Below are 18,527 nucleotides of genomic sequence, written 5' to 3'. Positions count from 1 at the left end.
GGGGTTCGCTTTCAGGGCACAGCGACTCACGCCGTGCATGTCACTCTCCCTCTTGCTCTGATTCCCTCCCCCCGATCTGCCAGCACATGTGCCTTTTCTTTTTTGTTCTATAGGCCTGGAGCCCGAGCACGAGTCTTGTCCCCCGCCTTTGCCTGTTCTCGCCCCCATGTCTGTGTGGGTGATGGCATGGCCGCCGACAGTGCAACATACGCGTCGCCCAATCGCCACCCACCCCCAGCCTACACCTACACTCTGGTAGCTTAGATTGCTACTATCGGGTGTGCATCAAAACGCGGCTAGTCTCGCCTGCTCGGTGCTTTGCCAGGCGGACCGGGTCCTCTCCGAGAGTAATGTAGCAGCAGCCCTCAGTCTACGTGTTCTCCCTCCCGCCTAGCCCTCGGCTGCCTTCATCCCCACTCCACGATAGCGGTTTCTGGGTTTCTGTGGAGATGGCATGTCCGGATTGCGTCAGCGGTGAGGACAGTATCTGCAAACGGCAATTAAAACTGCGGGGCCTTCCGCTCCTCCACAAAAACTCGGCGAGGGTCGCCAGAGCCGTATTTCCTTTTGCCATTGCAGTACCGTGTTTTGCACCAGAAGCAAGTGCTACACCTTAGTTGTAGGTAGGTGTACCGCAGCTAAAGCAAAGACAAACAACAATGTGCAGCTGCAGAGAAAAGGGGAGAGTTTGAACAACCGAAGCGGCACCCACCTGCGCCGTCTTTTGCATTTTGCTTCTATCCAGATGCCCACTGCCCAAGATAACCCTGGGACGTGATCTACGACCTCTTCCTCGCCTTCTTCTCCCTCTCGTAGGTGTTCTTCTCCCTGCCCTCTTCGCCCTGGATCTCTGCCACCAGCCGCCTGTACTTGGTCTCGTACGCACGATCCTTCTCCTTCTTCTCCTTGAGGCTCTCCCGAGCAATGAAGTTGGCGTCCTTGCGTAGCTCGCGCAGCGCTCCCTTCCGCTCGCGCTTGTACTCCTTCTGCAGCTTCTTGGCTTCCGACCGCTCCTTGTCGGGGTCGTAGTGGCGGTTGGGATCAAACGACTCTTCAAACTTGGGAATGTTGGATTTGATGGGGAGCGGCCGGTGGTTGTGGAGCAGGAGAGGACGTCGTTTAGACCGCGCAAGCGAGAGGCGTGCATGTACGTTTTGCAGTGTTGAAGTTTGCTTGGCCGCCTCCAGAGGTGCCAGGAGGGGTGTGAAAATCTCGATAAACGCTGTCGACGCACCCCAGAGTTCGGCAGCCGTGATTACATTCTTGCTGTGAGCGGCTAGAAGCGCAGGCGTAGCATGTTCCGAACTAAGGCAGAGTCCAGTATAGCGGATGAACTCGGGAATGTATCGCTTTGATAGCATCTGGTACTGCAGACACAATGCACCAATAAAAGCACCAGTAGCAACGTCTTTGGTCGAGGCCGGCGAGCCAAGGCCCATCCAGCGTGCCATGAGAGTGATGGCTGGCGTGACGACTTGGTGGAAGTGATCAGAGGTAGGGAAGATGGAGCCAATAGCAGACAGAACAGCGAGGTCACCTGGCGTAGGGTCGTTGGAGGCCTGCAGCTGCTTCAAGTGCTCTCGGAATTTGGTCGCAATCTGCACAGGGTACGAGCGCGACATGGAGTGAACGTGACGAATAATGGCCTCAATCACTGCCAGGGGCGCGGCTGGCGTCTGGTTCGAGAGGTATGAGACATGGTCAATGAGCGCACAAGCAAAGTCGGCAAGCTTGTTCTTGTTGTCGGTATGGAGACCGGCGTGGTAGAGCGCTCGTATCCTCTGAATAACTGTCGAGGTATCGTTGGCAGCAACATCCTTGAAGACCTTTAGCAGCTCTTCGTGTGATCGCGGACACAAATACGTAAAAGCCAGCTTCGAAGAGGGCTCGGCGCTGAGACTGAGCACGCCTTTGACTGCCTTGGGTTGCTCCTTGCGCTCTGGCATGACATCCTTGAGAAAGTCTGCGTCGTCGTCGTCCATGGCCATGGTATCATCGACAGCCGAGCCAGCGTCAGACCCGTCATCGGATATATCAGCTTCAGAATCGGTAGCAATGAGGTCGTCGTCCATGATAAAATCATCCTCGTCTTCGACACCTTCTGGTCGGAGCTGCCCAGGAGCTTTGAGTCCAAACTCAGCGGCGTCGTCCGGCAGACTCTCGTCCTCATCGTCTTCATCAGACTCCTCGACACCCTTCTTGCGTGGCTCTTCATCATCACTGATCGACTCTCCACGCATCCTCTTCATGCGCTTTTGCTCGAGCTCCTTCAGACGGTTGGCCTCCTCTTTGGCCTTCTCCTCGTCCGTCTTTGTCCGTTCCGTCGGCTTCGCACGCTGGTCTTGCAGCAGCTGGCGCACCCTCGTGTCGTACTCCCTGTCCTTGTCTTGTTGTGTCGCTCCCGCAAGAAGCGCTGCGCGGTCAGCATTCATTCCAAAGTCGTTGAGTTGCGAGCTCTTGGGTGCTTCAGCCTCAGGCTTCTTGTTGATGTGTCCACGCAGCGCAGCCAGAACGTCGTTGAGATCCTTGTCAAGCTCATCTCGCAGCTCGTCATCGTCCTCCTTCTGTGCCTGACGCTCGTACTTGTGCTGTTTCGACTTGGCGATAACCTCCTTCATGACCTCTTGTTTGCTCTTCTTCCGCTCTGGCTGCTCCTCGGCAGGCGCCTCGCCATCCGCCTCGCCGTCGACATCGTCTCTCCGCCTCTTCTTCTTCAAGAAGCCATCCTCGTCATCGCTCGAGCCAGCAACACTCGCCGCATCGTAGTCCTCCTCACCAATGTCGTCGTCAAAACGCAGCGACTGCCCGCCGTGGGTCAGCTGAACCTCGTCGGCATCGTCCTCGAGATCAAACACATTGCCACCCCTCTTGCGCTGCTGCTCCCTCTCAAAGCGCGCCATCATCTTGTCCTCGAGACTCATGGTCGGATCGTCTTCTCCAATGCGTCTGTCCAGGATACCTCCGACTTTGTTTTTGCGATGCATCTCTGGCAGCAGCGACTTCCTGCGGGCTTCCTCGCCCTGGCTCTTGGTGACACCAGGCCGGCCGAGGATCTTCTTGGGCGCATTCTCTGCCTGCGCAGACACATACTCATGCTTGTGGGGACGCGCAAGGTGCTTGAACTCGAACGGATTGAATGATTCGCGGATCGAGGCCAGCGCAGAGGCTCTCCGTTGGTGCTGGTCGGCGTTCTTGGCCTGCGACTTCTTCTGCTTCTTGGACTTTTGCGGGCCCGTGATGCCTTGTTCGCGGAGCGAGCTTTTCAGCCGCTTCAGCTGCGACGGCGGCATTCTGCAGGGAGGCTACTCGAGGCCGCCAGAGCCCTTTTTTGAGTAAATCGCTGTGTGTGCGGCGAAGAAAGGGTGGGGGAAAGGCAATTGTCGTGGGCGACACGAGATGGGCGTTGGTGAAATAATTTCAGCGGGCCAAAAAGTTGCGACATGGGTAGGCCGGCCTAGTACCCGTCTTAGCGCGACTTCCTCCCCCCACCCTGCGCGCGGCTCCCGACATCATCGCTTGCATGCTCTCAACTCCCTCACAGCACTGCGTCATGTCTTTGCGCCTCCACCTTCAACCCAGCAAACCATGAACAAGCCCCCATGGCGAAGACAACAAACATCCCCGACCACTGGCTCTGGCTCGGCATAGGTCCGTTGATGCCTCGCTGCACCGCCGCCGCCCCACTAACCAGACTCCCCTCACAGGCGTCCTCACCTTCATCGCCGTACAGCAAGTCTCCTCAGGCCTACAACATGTGCGCAGCCTCACAGCAATCCGCAACCCACAGAACCTTGCGTCGCCGCGGGGCGCTCCACCCGCGAGCCCGCACGAGCCGACACACCAGGAAGACGCCATCAAGACATCGTCGCTGCTGACGCTCGCAACCAGCCACAACAGCGACATCCGCGCGTCGGCCACCAAGATCCTGTGCACGCGCTTCTACGCCTCGAAGACGGCAAAGGATCTGCTCATCAAGGATCTGTACAGCAAGGACGACGAGGTCGTGCATCGCGCCCAGCTGGCGTTCAACCTGCTGTGCGACATGGGCGTCTGGCGCGACTCGTCGCTTGCGCCCCAGACACCCAGGGGCGGGTGGCGCTTGATGGAGAGCCGTGGCCATGTTGGCGGCGCGGGCGGCTCGGAGCGCGAAGTGCGGCGGCGGAGAAGAGAGGCCATGGTGATTAGTGACGGCGATGGCGACGGCGGCATAGGCGGAGGAGATGTATTCATGAGCGACCAAGAGGGGCAGGGACGCCACGACGAGCTCAACTTCGACTTCATTTTCAACGACTGATGAGCTTGTTGGTTATTCTTTGTAGAGAGGCCACGCATTATGTATGATACCCCCCCAACGCGTGAAAGCGACACATGCAATTGAACCCCCATTTTTTTCACTTTGAGATAACGTGAATTCGGCCGACAACATGCCTTACTACTACTACTACTGTCACCACCACTTCTACCGTGCATCTTCGCTTCGTCCAAACCCCCTGAAGCCCACATCTCGCCTGAAAAACTTGCCAATGTTCTTCAAATTGCTCTCCAGATTCGCGCCGCCATCCCCACCGCCCGCACCCGCAGCACCCTGCTGCTGCCCGGGCGCGGGGCTCCCAAACCGGTCCACGCCATCCCGCGCCGCATTCACAAGCAGATTGCCGAGGCCCGCTGCATCGAACCGGCCGCTACTCAGACTCGGGGTGCCCATGGTGCCCATGACGCTTGCCGCGCTGCCGCTGCCGGAGCCCGCCTGGATCAGCAAGGGCGTGAGGAAGGGCGAGTTCTGCACGAGATTGGCGTGGTTGGGGGATGCGCGGAAGGCAGCGAAGAGGTCGAGGAGCTGCGTCTGCTCTGCCTTGCGGATACCCTTGAGGTCGAGGATCTTGCGGAAGTTGGTGTCGGATTTGTCGGCAATGTGGATGAGGTAGGCCTGGACGAGCGCTTCGGGCGGCGACGGGCGGACCTGCAGCGTCTTGAGCAGGGGATCGATTTTTGACGTCGATTGGTTGACGCGTTTGATAAAACTGTGTTTGCATGCGTGTTAGCTGTGTGCTTCTCCAACGAGTACAAAAAGCCCGCTTCGGAATACATACCTTGCGGATGGCGCGGTGCCGGGCTCGTCATTGAGCGTGGGTATCTCGGTGAGGCCCTTTTTCAGAACATATGAATCCAGCAGCATCTGCTCTGCGCCGACTTCGGAAATGGGCTTGCACTGCACAATGTTGGCAATGTATGCCGCTGCCATGAGATCGACGAGGTTGTCGCAGAATGCTCGCGCATACTGCTGCTTGTGGAGGTACTTGAGGATTTCGCCAGACCTCTCCTTGACATTGCGCAGCAGCTCGCCGACATATGTGCTCTGATCACCAACGCTCTCCAACTTTGCCCAGGGCGTATTTCGCATCTCCCGCCAGCTAGGCTCGCATGCAATCTCGACTTTTCGGACTAGCATGCGTACTGTTGCACTGGCGATGCCCATGAAGACATCAGCCTGGCTTTGCAAATCCACCTTTTCCTTGAACTCTTCGTCTATGCGGCTTCGTATCTTCTCTTCTAGCTGGTTGCAAGTAACGTAGCAGTAGTCTGCAGTGTTGAGGATGAGAATCGCATCTTCGATAGACGGTCCCTGGGCACCCGCCTTCTCACTGAGAAAGTAGTAGAGTACTTGTTGTCCGTACTGGTCTAGGTATTTGGCAAATGTTGTTGACAGTTCCTGCAGCCTCGTTCCGGTCGACAGTTTAGCGCACTGCGCCAGAGTCAAGCGATAGAAACTAAACAGCTCTGTCGACGAAGGTATGACGGCCTGGTGAGAGAATTCTTCTTCGGGGTTGCGCAGAGGCTGCTGCCGGTACTTGGGCATGAGCATTGCAAGTTGCCTGAATCGTCAGAAATGCTCTTCAAACACGCGCGTGGCACATACTTGTCTTGCGACTCAACCCACAAGCTCATGTAAGGCTCAAAAGCCTCAGAGATGGCTTGACTAAAACCATGTGGCCGGTCTTCTTTGGAAGCCACCGTATCCAGTGAAGAGCGAGACTGTACAGTGTAAGTATACATGCCGTGACTTGATCCTTTTCTCACAAACCTCATTGGAAAACCGCCGCTCCAGACTCTGCTCGAAATCAAGCGTCTCCTGCAGACACGACAGCAGGAGTTCCACGTCCAGACTTTGCCCGTCGCCTCTTCGTACGGATTTCTGCAATATAGACTTGAAGTCCTCGCGCGTGCCCTCGCAAAACGAATTGGCCAGCATCTCGTTCACGCGCCAGTACGAGGGAAAGATGGAGGCGTGCTCGACATCGTACGTCTTCATCATGCGATTGAACCAGCTGTATCTCCGCCCAATATTGTCCAGAGAGCCGGCTTCGTCGTTGCCGCGGAAGACCTGCCGATATTCGCGGAGCTGCGTGTTGCAGTACCAGTTGATGAGCCGTGTGCGCGCATGCTCGCCGAGGGCATCAATCACCAGACAGGCCTCTGCAAGCATGGCCTTGCGCTGTGCCGTTTCACCCTTGGCGAAGGTCAACTCAAAGTCCTCGCAGACCTGCTCGAGCAACTCGCCCTGCACGTCGGCGACATTGCGGCTCAGCGTGGCAATCTGGTCTATGGAGCGATAGCTCTTGAAGTGGGCCACGAGCTGTATCACTGCCTGCAGCAGCTGGGCACACTCTTTATACTGGCGCGACTTGCTCAGGCTGCGCAACTGCTCGTATGCCGTCGTCAACATCTGCAGCCGCTTCAATGCCGTCATGGAGAGGGTGAGGTTCTTCTTTGTGCTGTCCAGGCGCTTGATGTCTGCCGTCATCTCGGTGATGGTCTGCTCCGTCTGCATGGCCCGCTCCCGGACGCTCTCGATGCGCTTGAACAGGTCGGCCAGCTCAGCCTTTGCGGCCTGTATGCGCTGCACGCTGTCGGAATCCGAGCTGGACTGCGAGGCAATGACGCCGGCGATGTCTTCGTCGAGGTCATCTTGGTAGCTGCGCAGGGCCTCGGACGTGGCCGCGACCGACGAGAGCGTGGCGGGGTGCGAGAAGAGGGCGTTGAGATGGTCAATGGGATCGTATTCAGCTGCATTGAGCGTCAGCGCCGCATCCATGATCTGCGGACACTACAGGTCGGAGGCGTGCGTACAAGATTCCAGCGAGAGAGGAGGTGCAGACATATGGGTCGGCGCGAGTCCGCATCAATGCGCCTTCGCTCGCGATACGCAGTTGCACACGTTGCGCCAGCGAGGGCCCGCTCGACACTCCGAGGGCAGGCTGGAATAGACGTCTCGGTCGTTTTGTGCCGCGCAACCAAAGACGCGGGCAGTGTACACGTACTCTTTGCAACTGTGGAAGAACGAGGTGTAGTTGCACAAGCCTGCAGATCCGTGCTCCACGCTGCCTCGACCCAGGCACCCAGGGTTTCATGCTGAAGGCCCGAGCCGCCTAAGCTGCCCCGTCGAACCTAACCACCGTGCGAGAGCTGTTCCCATGAAACAAGGGCATGGAAACATCAACAACATATACACAAAGTACGCCGTATTTTATATGGGGCTACGGTACTGTGACGATCAACAGAGTATTGACAAGGTCGGCAGAGAGAACGGTGCTTTCATCCGCATAAGTACCACCAACTACTGCGGGAACAGGCCAAGGAAGCCGTTATATACCAAACTGCGATCCTTTTGGGTGAGCGAACTTGCATCTCCCGTTCCAGTCCAGTAGAACAGTCCGCCCAGTCCGTTCTGCCGCACGTAATTGGCCTTCATCCTCACCGTATGCGGGTTGTCGTACGTGACAAGACCCCCGTCGCCTCCAACGCAGTATGCTGCCCCCAGCTGCTCGTCCACGTGCTCCTCGGCCCCTGGGCGGGGCAGGTCTCGGTACTCAAATGTACCCTCTTCGCCTGCTTGACCCGAGAACGGGTGGCCTATGCCGTGGGTGCCGGTGAAACTTCGACCATAGGCTGGTACACCCATGACAATCTTGTGCCTTGGCACACCCTGACTTATCATGTACGAGGCGGCAGAGTGACAGGATATCGCTGCTTCAGGGCTGTGTGGGATGTGCGGCGTGAACAGCTGTGCCTGGTGACCACATTTACTTACCCATGGCCCAGAGTAGTCATACGCCATGAGGTTGACCATGTCCAGATACTGTGCTGCATGCCCCAGGGGGATGTGCTGAAGAGCCCATTCGCCCGCAGGAAGTGCTGACGACAGAGTGTACTGAGGAGCTGGCAGATACTGCCTGATGGCAGCTAGCAGAGCGATAAAGTCCTGGCCCTGACTGGCATCGGCCGGGTGCTCCCAGTCGACTGTGAGTTGTTCAGTGGCACGTCACAACTAGCAGGAGGCAGACTAACTGTCGATTCCGTCGATACCAAACTGCTGCACGAGAGCCAAAGACGACTGGGCGAAGCGCTCACGGCAGGCCGGGTCTCGGGCAACAGCCGCAAATGGCTCGCTACCCTTGCCACCGCCGCCAACGGAGAGCACTACTCGTAACCGTGTATACTTTCTCTTAATAAGTGCAAACGAGTTCAAACAGCCCTTGGTTGCAGGAATGTCGTCAACACCCGGAACATCAATCTGGGCATCCGCCCATTCATCGCTTAGCTGTCGAGTAGGTCAGCCAGAGACCACCCAAACGTCTCAATAAACATACATATACTGTTCCATCTTCCTTCACCCTACAGCCGTGTTAGCGCACATGTCCGGCCCGTTCCGAACACAACGTACCAGGCAAACGCATAGAAGACATGCGAAATGACGTCGTAGTTTAGCGAAACCGGCGGCTGGTCGCGATAGATGCGCCAGTTAGGATAGTAGACGCCGTTCCAATACATGACTTGCAGCGGTGTGGAAAAGGTAGTGTCGTGATTAAGTGGGATAAAGTAGTCGCGGCTCATTGTCGGTCGTCGTAAGCTAAGGGCTTAGCCTGCTGCATGTCAGGGAACCTTGCAGGTAGAGACCCGTAGCTGGCCTCGAAGGATCCAAGCTGGACGGCTATCGGAAGCTCTGCATTACTCGTTAGCAGAAAATATCGGGTGCCAGGTATGGTCTTGAATGCACGAGTGGGGATCGGTACGTAATAGAATACGTTGTTGTAAATGTATAGTCTGCCTATTTATATGACTTGGGAGAAGCTGACAAGCAAAGTACTGAGCAGGTATCGTGATGTCAAAGGACTTTTGAAGCATATCCCGCTGCTCTTGTATATTCCCGCCGAGTAAGTCATCATGGCACCACAGGCCGCTCGGTGATGTAATGCACGGGTGATCACGTTAGATGTCAACGGACCCGCCACTTGGCCTTGAACGGGAGAAGCTTCTTCTGCAGGAATTGCTATAGCTGCTTCTAGCTTCACACCACAGTAGACGGTGAAGCCCAGCTTGGTAGTTTGGTGAAATGAACCAATCGTCTTGCGAGAAGACTGGTGGATAGTGGGCGTCAAGGTCGACTTGCTTCACAGATGAGGCCGCAACGTCCCCAATGTTGGGTCTTCGTGATCTAGATGCTGGCGCCCAGAAAAAGGAAACCAGAAAGCTTGAACCGGACTGAGTGCATTTGAGATCTTGCGAGGCCTAAGCAGCCCTAATGAACCCGCCATTGACAGTAAACGGGTCGTACGGACTGGAGACATGTTCGTGTTAGACGAGCCCTGTTAAAATGACGCAAAGCTTCAAATAAAGTGCTGTTGTCAGCATAATCGGAACAGTCCCCCGGTCCAAGTGGGCAGAGGATGGCGCAAGCCGTGGGAAGATCGAAGACAAGAAGCATCCGATATCACTTTGCGGAAATGGGCTTGAGAGAAGGAAATGCAGTATGGAGGTGGATCCAGGGCACAGACATAGCTGATCGCAAATATGGCGGCAAGGATGCAGGTTCGTATCGGCGGGCCGTCCAAGAGTGAGGTGGAAGCTGTGGCGCAGCAGAATGTGGGGTCCCAAGGCTGTGCCAACATTGACAGTCGGTTCAACGGCACGCGCAAAGCTCGAATGTGGCTCAGAGACCAGCACAAGGAAAAACGATGTGGGACAGAAGCGTTGTACAATGCAGATCCGGTAAGCTGCATGATGAGTGCAGACACAGATGCTGCGAGCACGAGCGACAAGGCTGCACCTACTGCTTGGCGATCACGTGCTTTCGCGCTGTCGATCCCGCGGCCTGTCCAGCGAACCGTTTGCGTCGACATCTGACTACACCTGGAACAGCACCCAAATCTTCAACACAACGACAACTTCGCAGAGTCACTGCGCCTGTATTGAAGACTTGATGCCTTGAACTGTATCACATTGCAATCAGCTACACGCCCGCTCGCCACACCACACACGCCTTCTACGCGACAAGCTACAGCGGGTCAGGTCGTGATCGGTCGCACCAGCTACCAGAGCACAGCGCGCGATCATATTCTTACGCGTAAACCATAAAGCGCGCTGATAATGACTGAGGTCATGACATCAGTAGCGCCAGCGGTCGAACAAACACCCGCAGAGTCTCGGCCACCGCAGTACAACTTTAAATTCAGCGAATTCCTTAGACGTGAATACCGATTTGGCCTCAATCCCGATCGCCCGACATGCAAAGCATATCTCCAGGGCCACTGCCCAGATGGTAACAAGTGTCCTAACAAGCACAACGTTTCTTCGTCCTATAACAAGTATGCAAGCCTGTAGTGTATCCCATGGTTGTACTAGAAGCTGACTGAACTTCCAGTCTGGTATGCAAGCATTGGTTGCGGGGCCTGTGCAAAAAAGGAGAAGCATGCGAGTTTCTTCACGAATACAACCTCCGACGGATGCCCGAATGCTCCTACTACGCCCGAACACAGACCTGCTCAAACGGCGACGACTGTTTATACCTCCACCTGGATCCCGATGCGAAGCGGCCATCCTGCCCACACTACGATCGAGGCTTCTGCCCACTCGGCCCATACTGTGCGCTGAAGCACAACAAGAAAGACAAGCTATGTCCTTTTTACCTATGCGGTTTCTGCCCTGAAGGCAAGGGCTGCAAGTACGGAGCACACGCGCGATTCCCCACCGATCTTAAGAAGCCCGAGGTCCGCGTAGAAAAGAGCCCAGAGGAGATTGAGGCAGAGCGGTTAGAACGAGAGCGTGAGATGATGAAGAGAGAAGAGGAAGAGCGCGAGCGCGACGAGAGGAACGGTCACCAAGGCGGTCGCGGATTTAGGGGCAACTGGGACCGCAAGAAGCGCGGGGGCAGGAGAGGCAGGGGTGGCAGGGGACGAGGTGGAGACTTTTGAGAGACCACTGGTGCTTGAGAGAATGACATTTATCAGGGCATGTCCCTACACCTGGGCGAAAGCCAGCCTCATCTAGGAAAGGAGGCCATGAGATGGAGAGTTAGGAAGATACCCTTGAACTGTCTATGCTATGTTGGGCCGTGATAGCCCCGACCGATGGAACCGGTAGTCATTTGGATGTCCTTGTCACGCTGTTGAGGCTGGTAGGTATCATTCATTCGTAATATGCCGTCCATGAAGGCTGGATGCTTCTATCCAAATATGAATTTCCATTATGCATACCAGATGCCTTTTTGATCAGATTCAAGTGTGCGGCTCGACAGTCGAATGTTTCTCAATCCAATGTTCCGCTTTGCCACCACTTCGCCGTTGCTTTGGCATGTAAAACTAGGTATGCCGATTACAAAACCCAGTACAGCCACGTGGAGCTAAGGACAAAGCACCTTTGTCCTGCGTTGAACTGAAAAACACAAACAAAGGCGGATATCGTAGTATCCCATCAGGTTAGCCCATCTTTCCCTTAATTCTCTCCCAATGAAGCACTGTCATCCGTCTCCACTAGGCCGTCATATACTCCTCCGCCTACACATGCCTTGGGATCACTCTCCACACCCCGATGATCTGATGTCGTCTCACTCTTTCTGCGCCTCCACATCACCCGTCTGAGCACTTCTGTCAGCTTCCATTTGTTCGCGTCCATGTTTCGCGCTTCGCTCACGGACAAGCAGTTTGCTGTTTGGCTCTCCTTTGTACGTACGCCTATATTAGATGCACTTCGTCACACGTCTAGGAAACCCATCTCATCTCATCTAATCCTACCTGGCCAGGACTATATATATTGGTGCTTCACTTTCGGCCATCGCTGTCGCGCTGGTGAGCCCACTTATATACACACCGACGATACGACTGACTCATTTCAGTCTCCAGCTTCGACTTCAATTCAGAAGTATGAAAAAAAACCAATCATTTCTGCTTCAAGAGTAGGAAGAAGTACAAGAGTGAACACTGTCTACCCCAGAATAGTGCCCCACTTCAGAAGTACTAGCACATGGAAAATATATCACTTGGCTTTGGAACCGCCCACTTCATGGACCACGAAGAGGAGATATAACACCAACCCATTCCTTTCCCCCGACCATTCCGATGAAGCCTGGGTGACCATGCCGTCAGTAATCCTCGCATGACCTTCTGGTCCCTATACAACATTCGACCTATACACCGATTGGAGACGTCTGTCGCTTTCTCCACTAACACACTCGTGCACCTTACACTGCACAAAAAATATAATACGTGCTTCGATTACACACATATCACTCGAAACCACGATTTGCACTGCCATGGCTATAAAACACGGATCGAAATGAGACGATCCTCCACCCCGAATACGGTCTACACACTTATACGCGTAGCGAGGATGTTCGCGGATATACGAAGAACACACACACACACACAAGAGCTCTAGAGGAGAACCGGAAGACATAGGAAGAGTGCTGATGGGATCCTCCGGGTAAAAGGTGTCTCTAGCATGTTCATATCCGCTGAGACCCAGCGGTCCATATTTTGCTTTTCACTACTGAACAGATGTTTTTGTATACAGAATTCTAAGAATAGAAGAGATTGACACACAGTCCGGCTGGGGCTTCATTATCCTGTGCTTTTGCAGCAGCGCGTATTGAACATGTAGATATGCTACCAGCGGCGTGACATGAAGAATTAGACGGCCGGGCGCATATCCGGGTTCTTGGGTCTCTGTACAATGCGGCTGAAGACAATGGCATGGATGTTTGCCGCGTCGTGTATGTATGATATTCAACGTCCCCACACAAAATCTCCCATGGGGCATGGGGGCGGGTGAAGCACGGGGCTCCCAGTGGTGCTTCGCTATGCGCGTTGTATCCGCGAGAGCCCTGCTATCTAAGCAGTCAGAGCGTAGTTGCAAGGTGTGTGCGTGTGTATACGCGTGTGCGCGTATGTCGTGTGTATGTGTGTGTTCTGTGTGCGCGTGGGGTGAGGGGGTTGATTTCGCCGTGTCAGGTCGTTTGGGCATGATTCTTTACAGTATTCTCTATCTCCTGGCTGGTGAATGTATGTAACAATGGCTATCTAGCTGCCTACACCCGACTTTCTCTCCGCCCTATCATACAATATGCTTTTATGGCACATCGCCATGGAGGTCTAAGACAAAAATATCGCTGAATGACCATTGTATGCATAAAAAGACGTTCAAACTTCTCCAGGTTGATAAAAAACCCCGAAGGGCGGTTGTGATGTTCGTTGTTGTGAGGGGACTCTAAGTACCGGTAAGTCCGCCGCGGATCTGTGAGGGTCCAGGTGTGCTTTTCGGCTCGTGGCATGGAAAACGCGTTGTATAACGCGCCGAGTACATTTCAGGGAGCTGCAGAGTCCATGTGCGTCGCTGGAGTCAGGTTGCCGTTGCAGTGTTCATGTGCGGGTAGTGTTTGGAGCTCGACATCCGTCCTTGGTGACTCATTGTCCGTAGGCGGCGGAGGGGCTGGCTTCGGGGGGGCATCGCGTAGAATACGCTTGAGTTTCTCTTCTGCCCTGTAGTTAGCATCCCCAAATGCTGCCGTGATGCGGGTGCATGTGAAGGATCGAACAAACCGGTTTTTGGGAACCAAGAATCCAAAGGAAAACGCACAGTGCTCATGGAGGGCACGCGAAGGAATCAGTGAAAGGCCTGGAAGTGGGAGAAAAAATATTGAGAGGATCAAGGTAATGGGTGATGGAGTTGGGAATGTAACGATGGAGATAGCTACAGAGTGCGTCAGCCGGCACCTACGATTTTCAGCATAGAGAAGCGATTGTGGCGAAGTTTTTTTAGGGGCAGCTTGACATTAGCAGTTAGTAGCCAGCCTTGCGTTTATGATGAGTGGCGCTGGGCATGCGAGTCCGGGCAGCACACGTGACGGGTGTGGCTTTGCTTCAAACACTCTGTTGGCACCGCGTCATGGTGACTGCTCTCCGTGGAAGCCTTGACTCGTCATGTAGAGTTTTGATACAGCAGCGACCTTCTCTCCAGAATGAATTTGTTGGACTTCGCCAAGTAAAATGTTCAGTCATCGGCACCTTGCTCCGGGTCGATTCGTGTCATGCACCAGGTGGCATCTACGCAGGTACGCGGAACAAGAAGGACGCGTATCGTCAGGCGTCCCAATAAAAGTGCACGGGCAAATCCATGGACTTGAGACTTGTGGTGTTGATCAACATTGCATGTAATTAAGAGTTATGAGCAAGGGGAAGGTTAAATCATGGACGGCGTGGAGTCAAACTAATCGGGTTACTGTAGTCCGTGAGCAACGATAGTCGGTGAGGACCACTGCCGTCGAAATTCGTCCTGCCAACTCCACTCATCGCCCGGCATGTTGATCGCCCGTCGTCCCAACGTAAGTCACCATGATTTGGACGTAACTGTGGCACAATTAGTAACTTGTTTCCAGAAAACCAAACAGTTGCTACGGTAGCCTTACGCGGTTGCAAGTGTGGCCATGAGCATAGGCTTTTCTCCCATACGATGTGCTGACGAGATGAGAAGCAGACAGCAGAACGGCATGACCGCGATCCGGACCTTTTGGGATTCCACAGTGTTGAAAATCGCAATGGGAGCAACCAAGATTAGCGTCAACAGCATGTACACAAGGACATTCGCTACAGCTTCGAGCGTTTCCTTCGCCACACTATCCTCGTAACCCTCTTGGTTGTAATCTGCAACTCTATGTATCGGTAGAAGTGATATGAGTCTCTCAGAGAACTTATTGGAGAGATCCTTATAGGGATTGACCAGGTAATGCCATACCGGATTTGCCATTCGCAAGACAAACTGCTCCATAGGCGCAAGGTCTTCATGGAACATGGTGGCAAGATCGGACGGTCTCATTTTGCCCATATCGCCATACTTTGAGGCTAGTTCGCCGTTTGCGGCACGCACGCCTGGCTCGTTTACACGGCTGAGCCAGCGGTACTGACGCATGGCGAGAGCTGACGGCGATCGAGCTTTCCACATTTTCCGACCCCCTTCGGTTAATTGATCTTTCTCATATATTAGCTGGTGAGGGACATCCGTGGGCAGAAAGCCTACATACCATGGCGTAACACATCACGGACAAACAAGTTCATTGTCTGCGTATATACAGTCTCGTCCGGTTCAGAGTCTTTGGATTCGAGACTTTCTCTGAGATACGTCTCAACAGCTCGCTGATGTTTATAGACCTCGCTTTCAACATATGCAATCGCCATTCCCTTTGCTTTGAAAAATCTCTCATGGACCAAGGCTTGTGGAAACGGGGCGAAAGCCTCAAAAGTTTCGCTAAAGTTGTATAAGGCTCTGATACGTTCTTTCAAAGAAGGTCCAGTTGAGTAAGAGTTCATTCTGCCCGCCATAATGTATAGGATGAGTTTCTGGTGGAGAGATAGGTGTTTCAAAAGAGTCTGGATTGGTTGTATTGATATGGAGTCTGTCGTCTGGCGGGCGCGCATTTATATCCCGGACTCCCTTCAGCGAGCAGCGGCATTTAGCTGAAACTCGAATACTCTGGACCTGTCTCATCAGTCTTGCAGAGCCTCATGCTGAGCTGTCAAGCAGATTTACGACACACGACGATATCGCTGAGAGGCTGGCTACGCATCATTGGTGCTTCTTTGAGCCAGCCATTGCTACAACACACAACTCGCAGATACACCGCTTGAGGCCGTTTCGCAGACCATATGCATCAACCACAGACAAAATCTTCACCGGATATGCGACTAGAAACGTTCTGATAGGGCTGACGATGAGACTGGCACTCTCATGGCCTCACATACGAAAGGAAGCTGCAGCCAAAACCATAAGCATCCATGATCACGACCAAGTCCGCAATGCTTGCCAGAGGCTGTGCTGCAGAAAGGAGATGGGCCGGGGGTTGTAAGATGGTGTGTAGAGATGCATCATCTCTAGGATCCTTCGAGAAGCCGACCATTGTCCTACGGCCCGAGCCATAGTCCTACCGGTATCCGCAGATCCGCCAGAACGTATTTTTTTTTACCGCAGCTGAGGTTAGGACTGATATTCCACTTCTGGGAGTTTGCAGGCTCGCGATTAGCAAGCGAATATCCAAGAAGCTCGCTAGCTCCATCGACCCCGCCGTACGTACCGTACCGTCATAACAGCTCGCTATCTGATTACCATTGCTGGCTTAGGAGCACCTAAGCAAGCACCCAGGGGATATGAGGGTAGAAAGAATGCGCTGGTCTTTCCCAAGCGCCGACTCCGGCTCTCGCCATGATGGAACGCGACGAAGTCGTTCAAAACGGGAAGACGTCCTCCATTCGCTGTACACCATGGGATGCCGCTAGCCCGCTATTGTGCTATCAGATGACACCCTCGTGCAGCAGCTGATGCTGTGTGATGTTGGCACCTCCGCCGAACCAACACCCAGGCGTGTAGCGAAGCAGGGCGCTCTTCAGCGCGCCTACGTACGCGATGATCGTCCTGACAACGCAGACGAAAACTCTTGTCAAGATGGTTCTGCGCTCAGTTTTGAGCCTCAAGTCTGACCGGTGTAGAGGATGCTGGTTCACTCTTGCAGCACGGAACGGATCCAACGGCCTGGTCGAGACAGCGAAGACCACCATCACCAAGCCACGTGCTAATGATGATCTCTTCAGCCCTCCTAGATACTGGCAGTGTCATTGTTGGCTTCGTAGTATTGGTCGATTGCGTCGTCTACACCGCTTCGACAGTGACTGTCGTCAGCCTTGTATTTTGGCCCCAAGGATCTGTCTCTGATCGAACTCATCGTCAAGTCAACAGGAGGCAAATTGGGCTTCTGGGGTCAAGTTTTGTATCTTGGGCATCAACTGACTTTTTCAGTGAGAGCCAGAACGAGGGGTTGAAGTTTACAGTGCCGTTATCCAGGGAGATTGTATCGTTGTTCATGACGTCTGATTTGTAGGCTTTCCAATCCGGATTTTACAACTCCTACGCAATCTACTCGCAGCAACCCCCTTTTTCGTGCACTACGACACTCAATTAACTTCTCAGCATCTCGACCCCAAACACCAGATCTAGGATCTTGAAGATCATTTGTTTGTATTTTTATCTACCCTTAGCATTTGAAGCACTTAGCTACCGTGATAGCGAGTTGCTGGAAAGGGGAAAAACTAGTTTTCCGAATTCTTCGGCTAGAGACTATACATACTGCAACAAGAGTTAAATATGCGTCTCTAGGCTTACCAGCCTCCTATATAATAACAGAATCCACCCCACCCTGTCAAAAAAGCATATGCATGATTCTCTCACCCTCTGCCCCCTAGGCAGCGCGCTACCGCTGTAAATCCTGCGTCATGTCTGTCCACATGCTCCACGGGAGATTTTAGGTAGGGATGACAAATGCACTAAATCATATCATATCAAATCTCACGCTCTGCCCCCTCCACCACCACCTTTTTATCCATACGTGCAGATCAAACATTCATGTCTACGAGTATCTTCAACAAGTATCCACATCCCTACCTAAACCACTCTTTCCTTCCCTGCACCCCTCCATCTCCACCCTTCTGCCTCCTCCTCCCCCCCCCCCCCTTGCAAAAATTCACTGCACACCACGCAACCCCAGATACCCCACAGATCCGTGTCCACTGTCTACCATACTGTCTCTCTCACCACATACGCCTGAAACCATGCGCCCTAACAAAGACGTATGCCTATTATCAAACACCCACCACCCACCACTCGCCATCTAGGCCCCAACAAATATCCAGTCACATATTGCAAATCCCTCCAAAGAAATCCTTAATATCCTCGTCTTGATCACCGAACAGAAACACAGAATCGGGACTTCAAGTGTATGGATGAAGTGAAAATGATGCAACCGGGGTAAAAAAAAAGAACGGCGTATGTAACCTCATTGCTTGATATCGAGAACTTGCGTAGCGTATCGGTGGGTGAATTATATTCTAGCCCTGTCGTCGTTATCGCTGTTGGAGGTGGGTAGATAAATGTACGTGCGTGGGGTTAGGTAGAGACGGGGGAGCTTGTACGCTCTCTTCCTGTGTAGAAATCCTAAGACTATTTGTATTTACATTACCCCTGAGAAAAACATGGAGCGGGGTAAATAATGTGATAAGTAGCCTAATCCATGGTGGTGAGGAAACTCTCTTGTGTAGCATTTCTTTCCCCTGAAAACGAGATATACACATACACATACACAAGGGACGCGGATATCCCCACTTTCCTTTTCCCAGCGTCCAAGTACAAATCCACCACCACTCCCCTTCCCCCCC

General features: G+C 53.7%; 8 protein-coding genes across 8 annotated transcripts; 3 read left to right on the top strand and 5 right to left on the bottom strand.

Moving 5' to 3' along the window:
- Nucleotides 1-779: 779 nt before the first annotated feature.
- On the bottom strand, nt 780-3,293 carry SETTUDRAFT_151047 (uncharacterized protein; the record flags this gene model as incomplete). The annotated part of the gene is made up of 1 exon (XM_008027865.1): nt 780-3,293. The coding sequence occupies one exon, from the start codon at nt 3,288-3,290 to the stop codon at nt 780-782; it is 2,511 nt and encodes an 836-aa protein (XP_008026056.1).
- Nucleotides 3,294-3,565: 272 nt separating this feature from the next.
- On the top strand, nt 3,566-4,382 carry SETTUDRAFT_151046 (uncharacterized protein). Its single transcript, XM_008027864.1, has 2 exons — nt 3,566-3,648; nt 3,705-4,382. Exons 1-2 carry the CDS (start codon nt 3,600-3,602, stop codon nt 4,292-4,294), a joined length of 639 nt encoding a protein of 212 aa, XP_008026055.1. The 5' UTR covers nt 3,566-3,599; the 3' UTR covers nt 4,295-4,382.
- Nucleotides 4,383-4,413: 31 nt separating this feature from the next.
- Nucleotides 4,414-7,185, bottom strand: SETTUDRAFT_169217 (uncharacterized protein). The gene is made up of 4 exons (XM_008027863.1): nt 6,083-7,185; nt 5,918-6,033; nt 5,091-5,873; nt 4,414-5,021 (listed from the first exon to the last, which is right to left on the bottom strand). Exons 1-4 carry the CDS (start codon nt 7,091-7,093, stop codon nt 4,460-4,462), a joined length of 2,472 nt encoding a protein of 823 aa, XP_008026054.1. The 5' UTR covers nt 7,094-7,185; the 3' UTR covers nt 4,414-4,459.
- Nucleotides 7,186-7,615: 430 nt separating this feature from the next.
- SETTUDRAFT_109868 (glycoside hydrolase family 18 protein) lies at nt 7,616-8,892 on the bottom strand (the record flags this gene model as incomplete). The annotated part of the gene is made up of 4 exons (XM_008027862.1): nt 7,616-8,298; nt 8,347-8,599; nt 8,649-8,673; nt 8,723-8,892. The coding sequence occupies 4 exons, from the start codon at nt 8,890-8,892 to the stop codon at nt 7,616-7,618; spliced, it is 1,131 nt and encodes a 376-aa protein (XP_008026053.1).
- Nucleotides 8,893-9,849: 957 nt separating this feature from the next.
- On the top strand, nt 9,850-10,182 carry SETTUDRAFT_39584 (uncharacterized protein; the record flags this gene model as incomplete). Its single annotated transcript, XM_008027726.1, has 1 exon — nt 9,850-10,182. One exon carries the CDS (start codon nt 9,850-9,852, stop codon nt 10,180-10,182), a length of 333 nt encoding a protein of 110 aa, XP_008025917.1.
- A 103-nt stretch (nt 10,183-10,285) lies between these two features.
- On the top strand, nt 10,286-11,520 carry SETTUDRAFT_151042 (uncharacterized protein). The gene is made up of 2 exons (XM_008027861.1): nt 10,286-10,643; nt 10,700-11,520. Exons 1-2 carry the CDS (start codon nt 10,426-10,428, stop codon nt 11,247-11,249), a joined length of 768 nt encoding a protein of 255 aa, XP_008026052.1. The 5' UTR covers nt 10,286-10,425; the 3' UTR covers nt 11,250-11,520.
- A 2,116-nt stretch (nt 11,521-13,636) lies between these two features.
- On the bottom strand, nt 13,637-13,937 carry SETTUDRAFT_47476 (uncharacterized protein; the record flags this gene model as incomplete). Its single annotated transcript, XM_008027735.1, has 2 exons — nt 13,872-13,937; nt 13,637-13,806 (listed from the first exon to the last, which is right to left on the bottom strand). Exons 1-2 carry the CDS (start codon nt 13,915-13,917, stop codon nt 13,637-13,639), a joined length of 216 nt encoding a protein of 71 aa, XP_008025926.1. The 5' UTR covers nt 13,918-13,937.
- A 796-nt stretch (nt 13,938-14,733) lies between these two features.
- Nucleotides 14,734-15,647, bottom strand: SETTUDRAFT_39582 (uncharacterized protein; the record flags this gene model as incomplete). Its single annotated transcript, XM_008027725.1, has 2 exons — nt 14,734-15,296; nt 15,350-15,647. The coding sequence occupies 2 exons, from the start codon at nt 15,645-15,647 to the stop codon at nt 14,734-14,736; spliced, it is 861 nt and encodes a 286-aa protein (XP_008025916.1).
- Nucleotides 15,648-18,527: the final 2,880 nt, after the last annotated feature.

This window comes from Exserohilum turcica (assembly GCF_000359705.1).
Source record: "Exserohilum turcica Et28A unplaced genomic scaffold SETTUscaffold_20, whole genome shotgun sequence".
Taxonomy (NCBI): Eukaryota; Fungi; Ascomycota; class Dothideomycetes; order Pleosporales; family Pleosporaceae; genus Exserohilum; species Exserohilum turcicum.
This window is presented reverse-complemented; position numbering and strand designations above follow the sequence as displayed.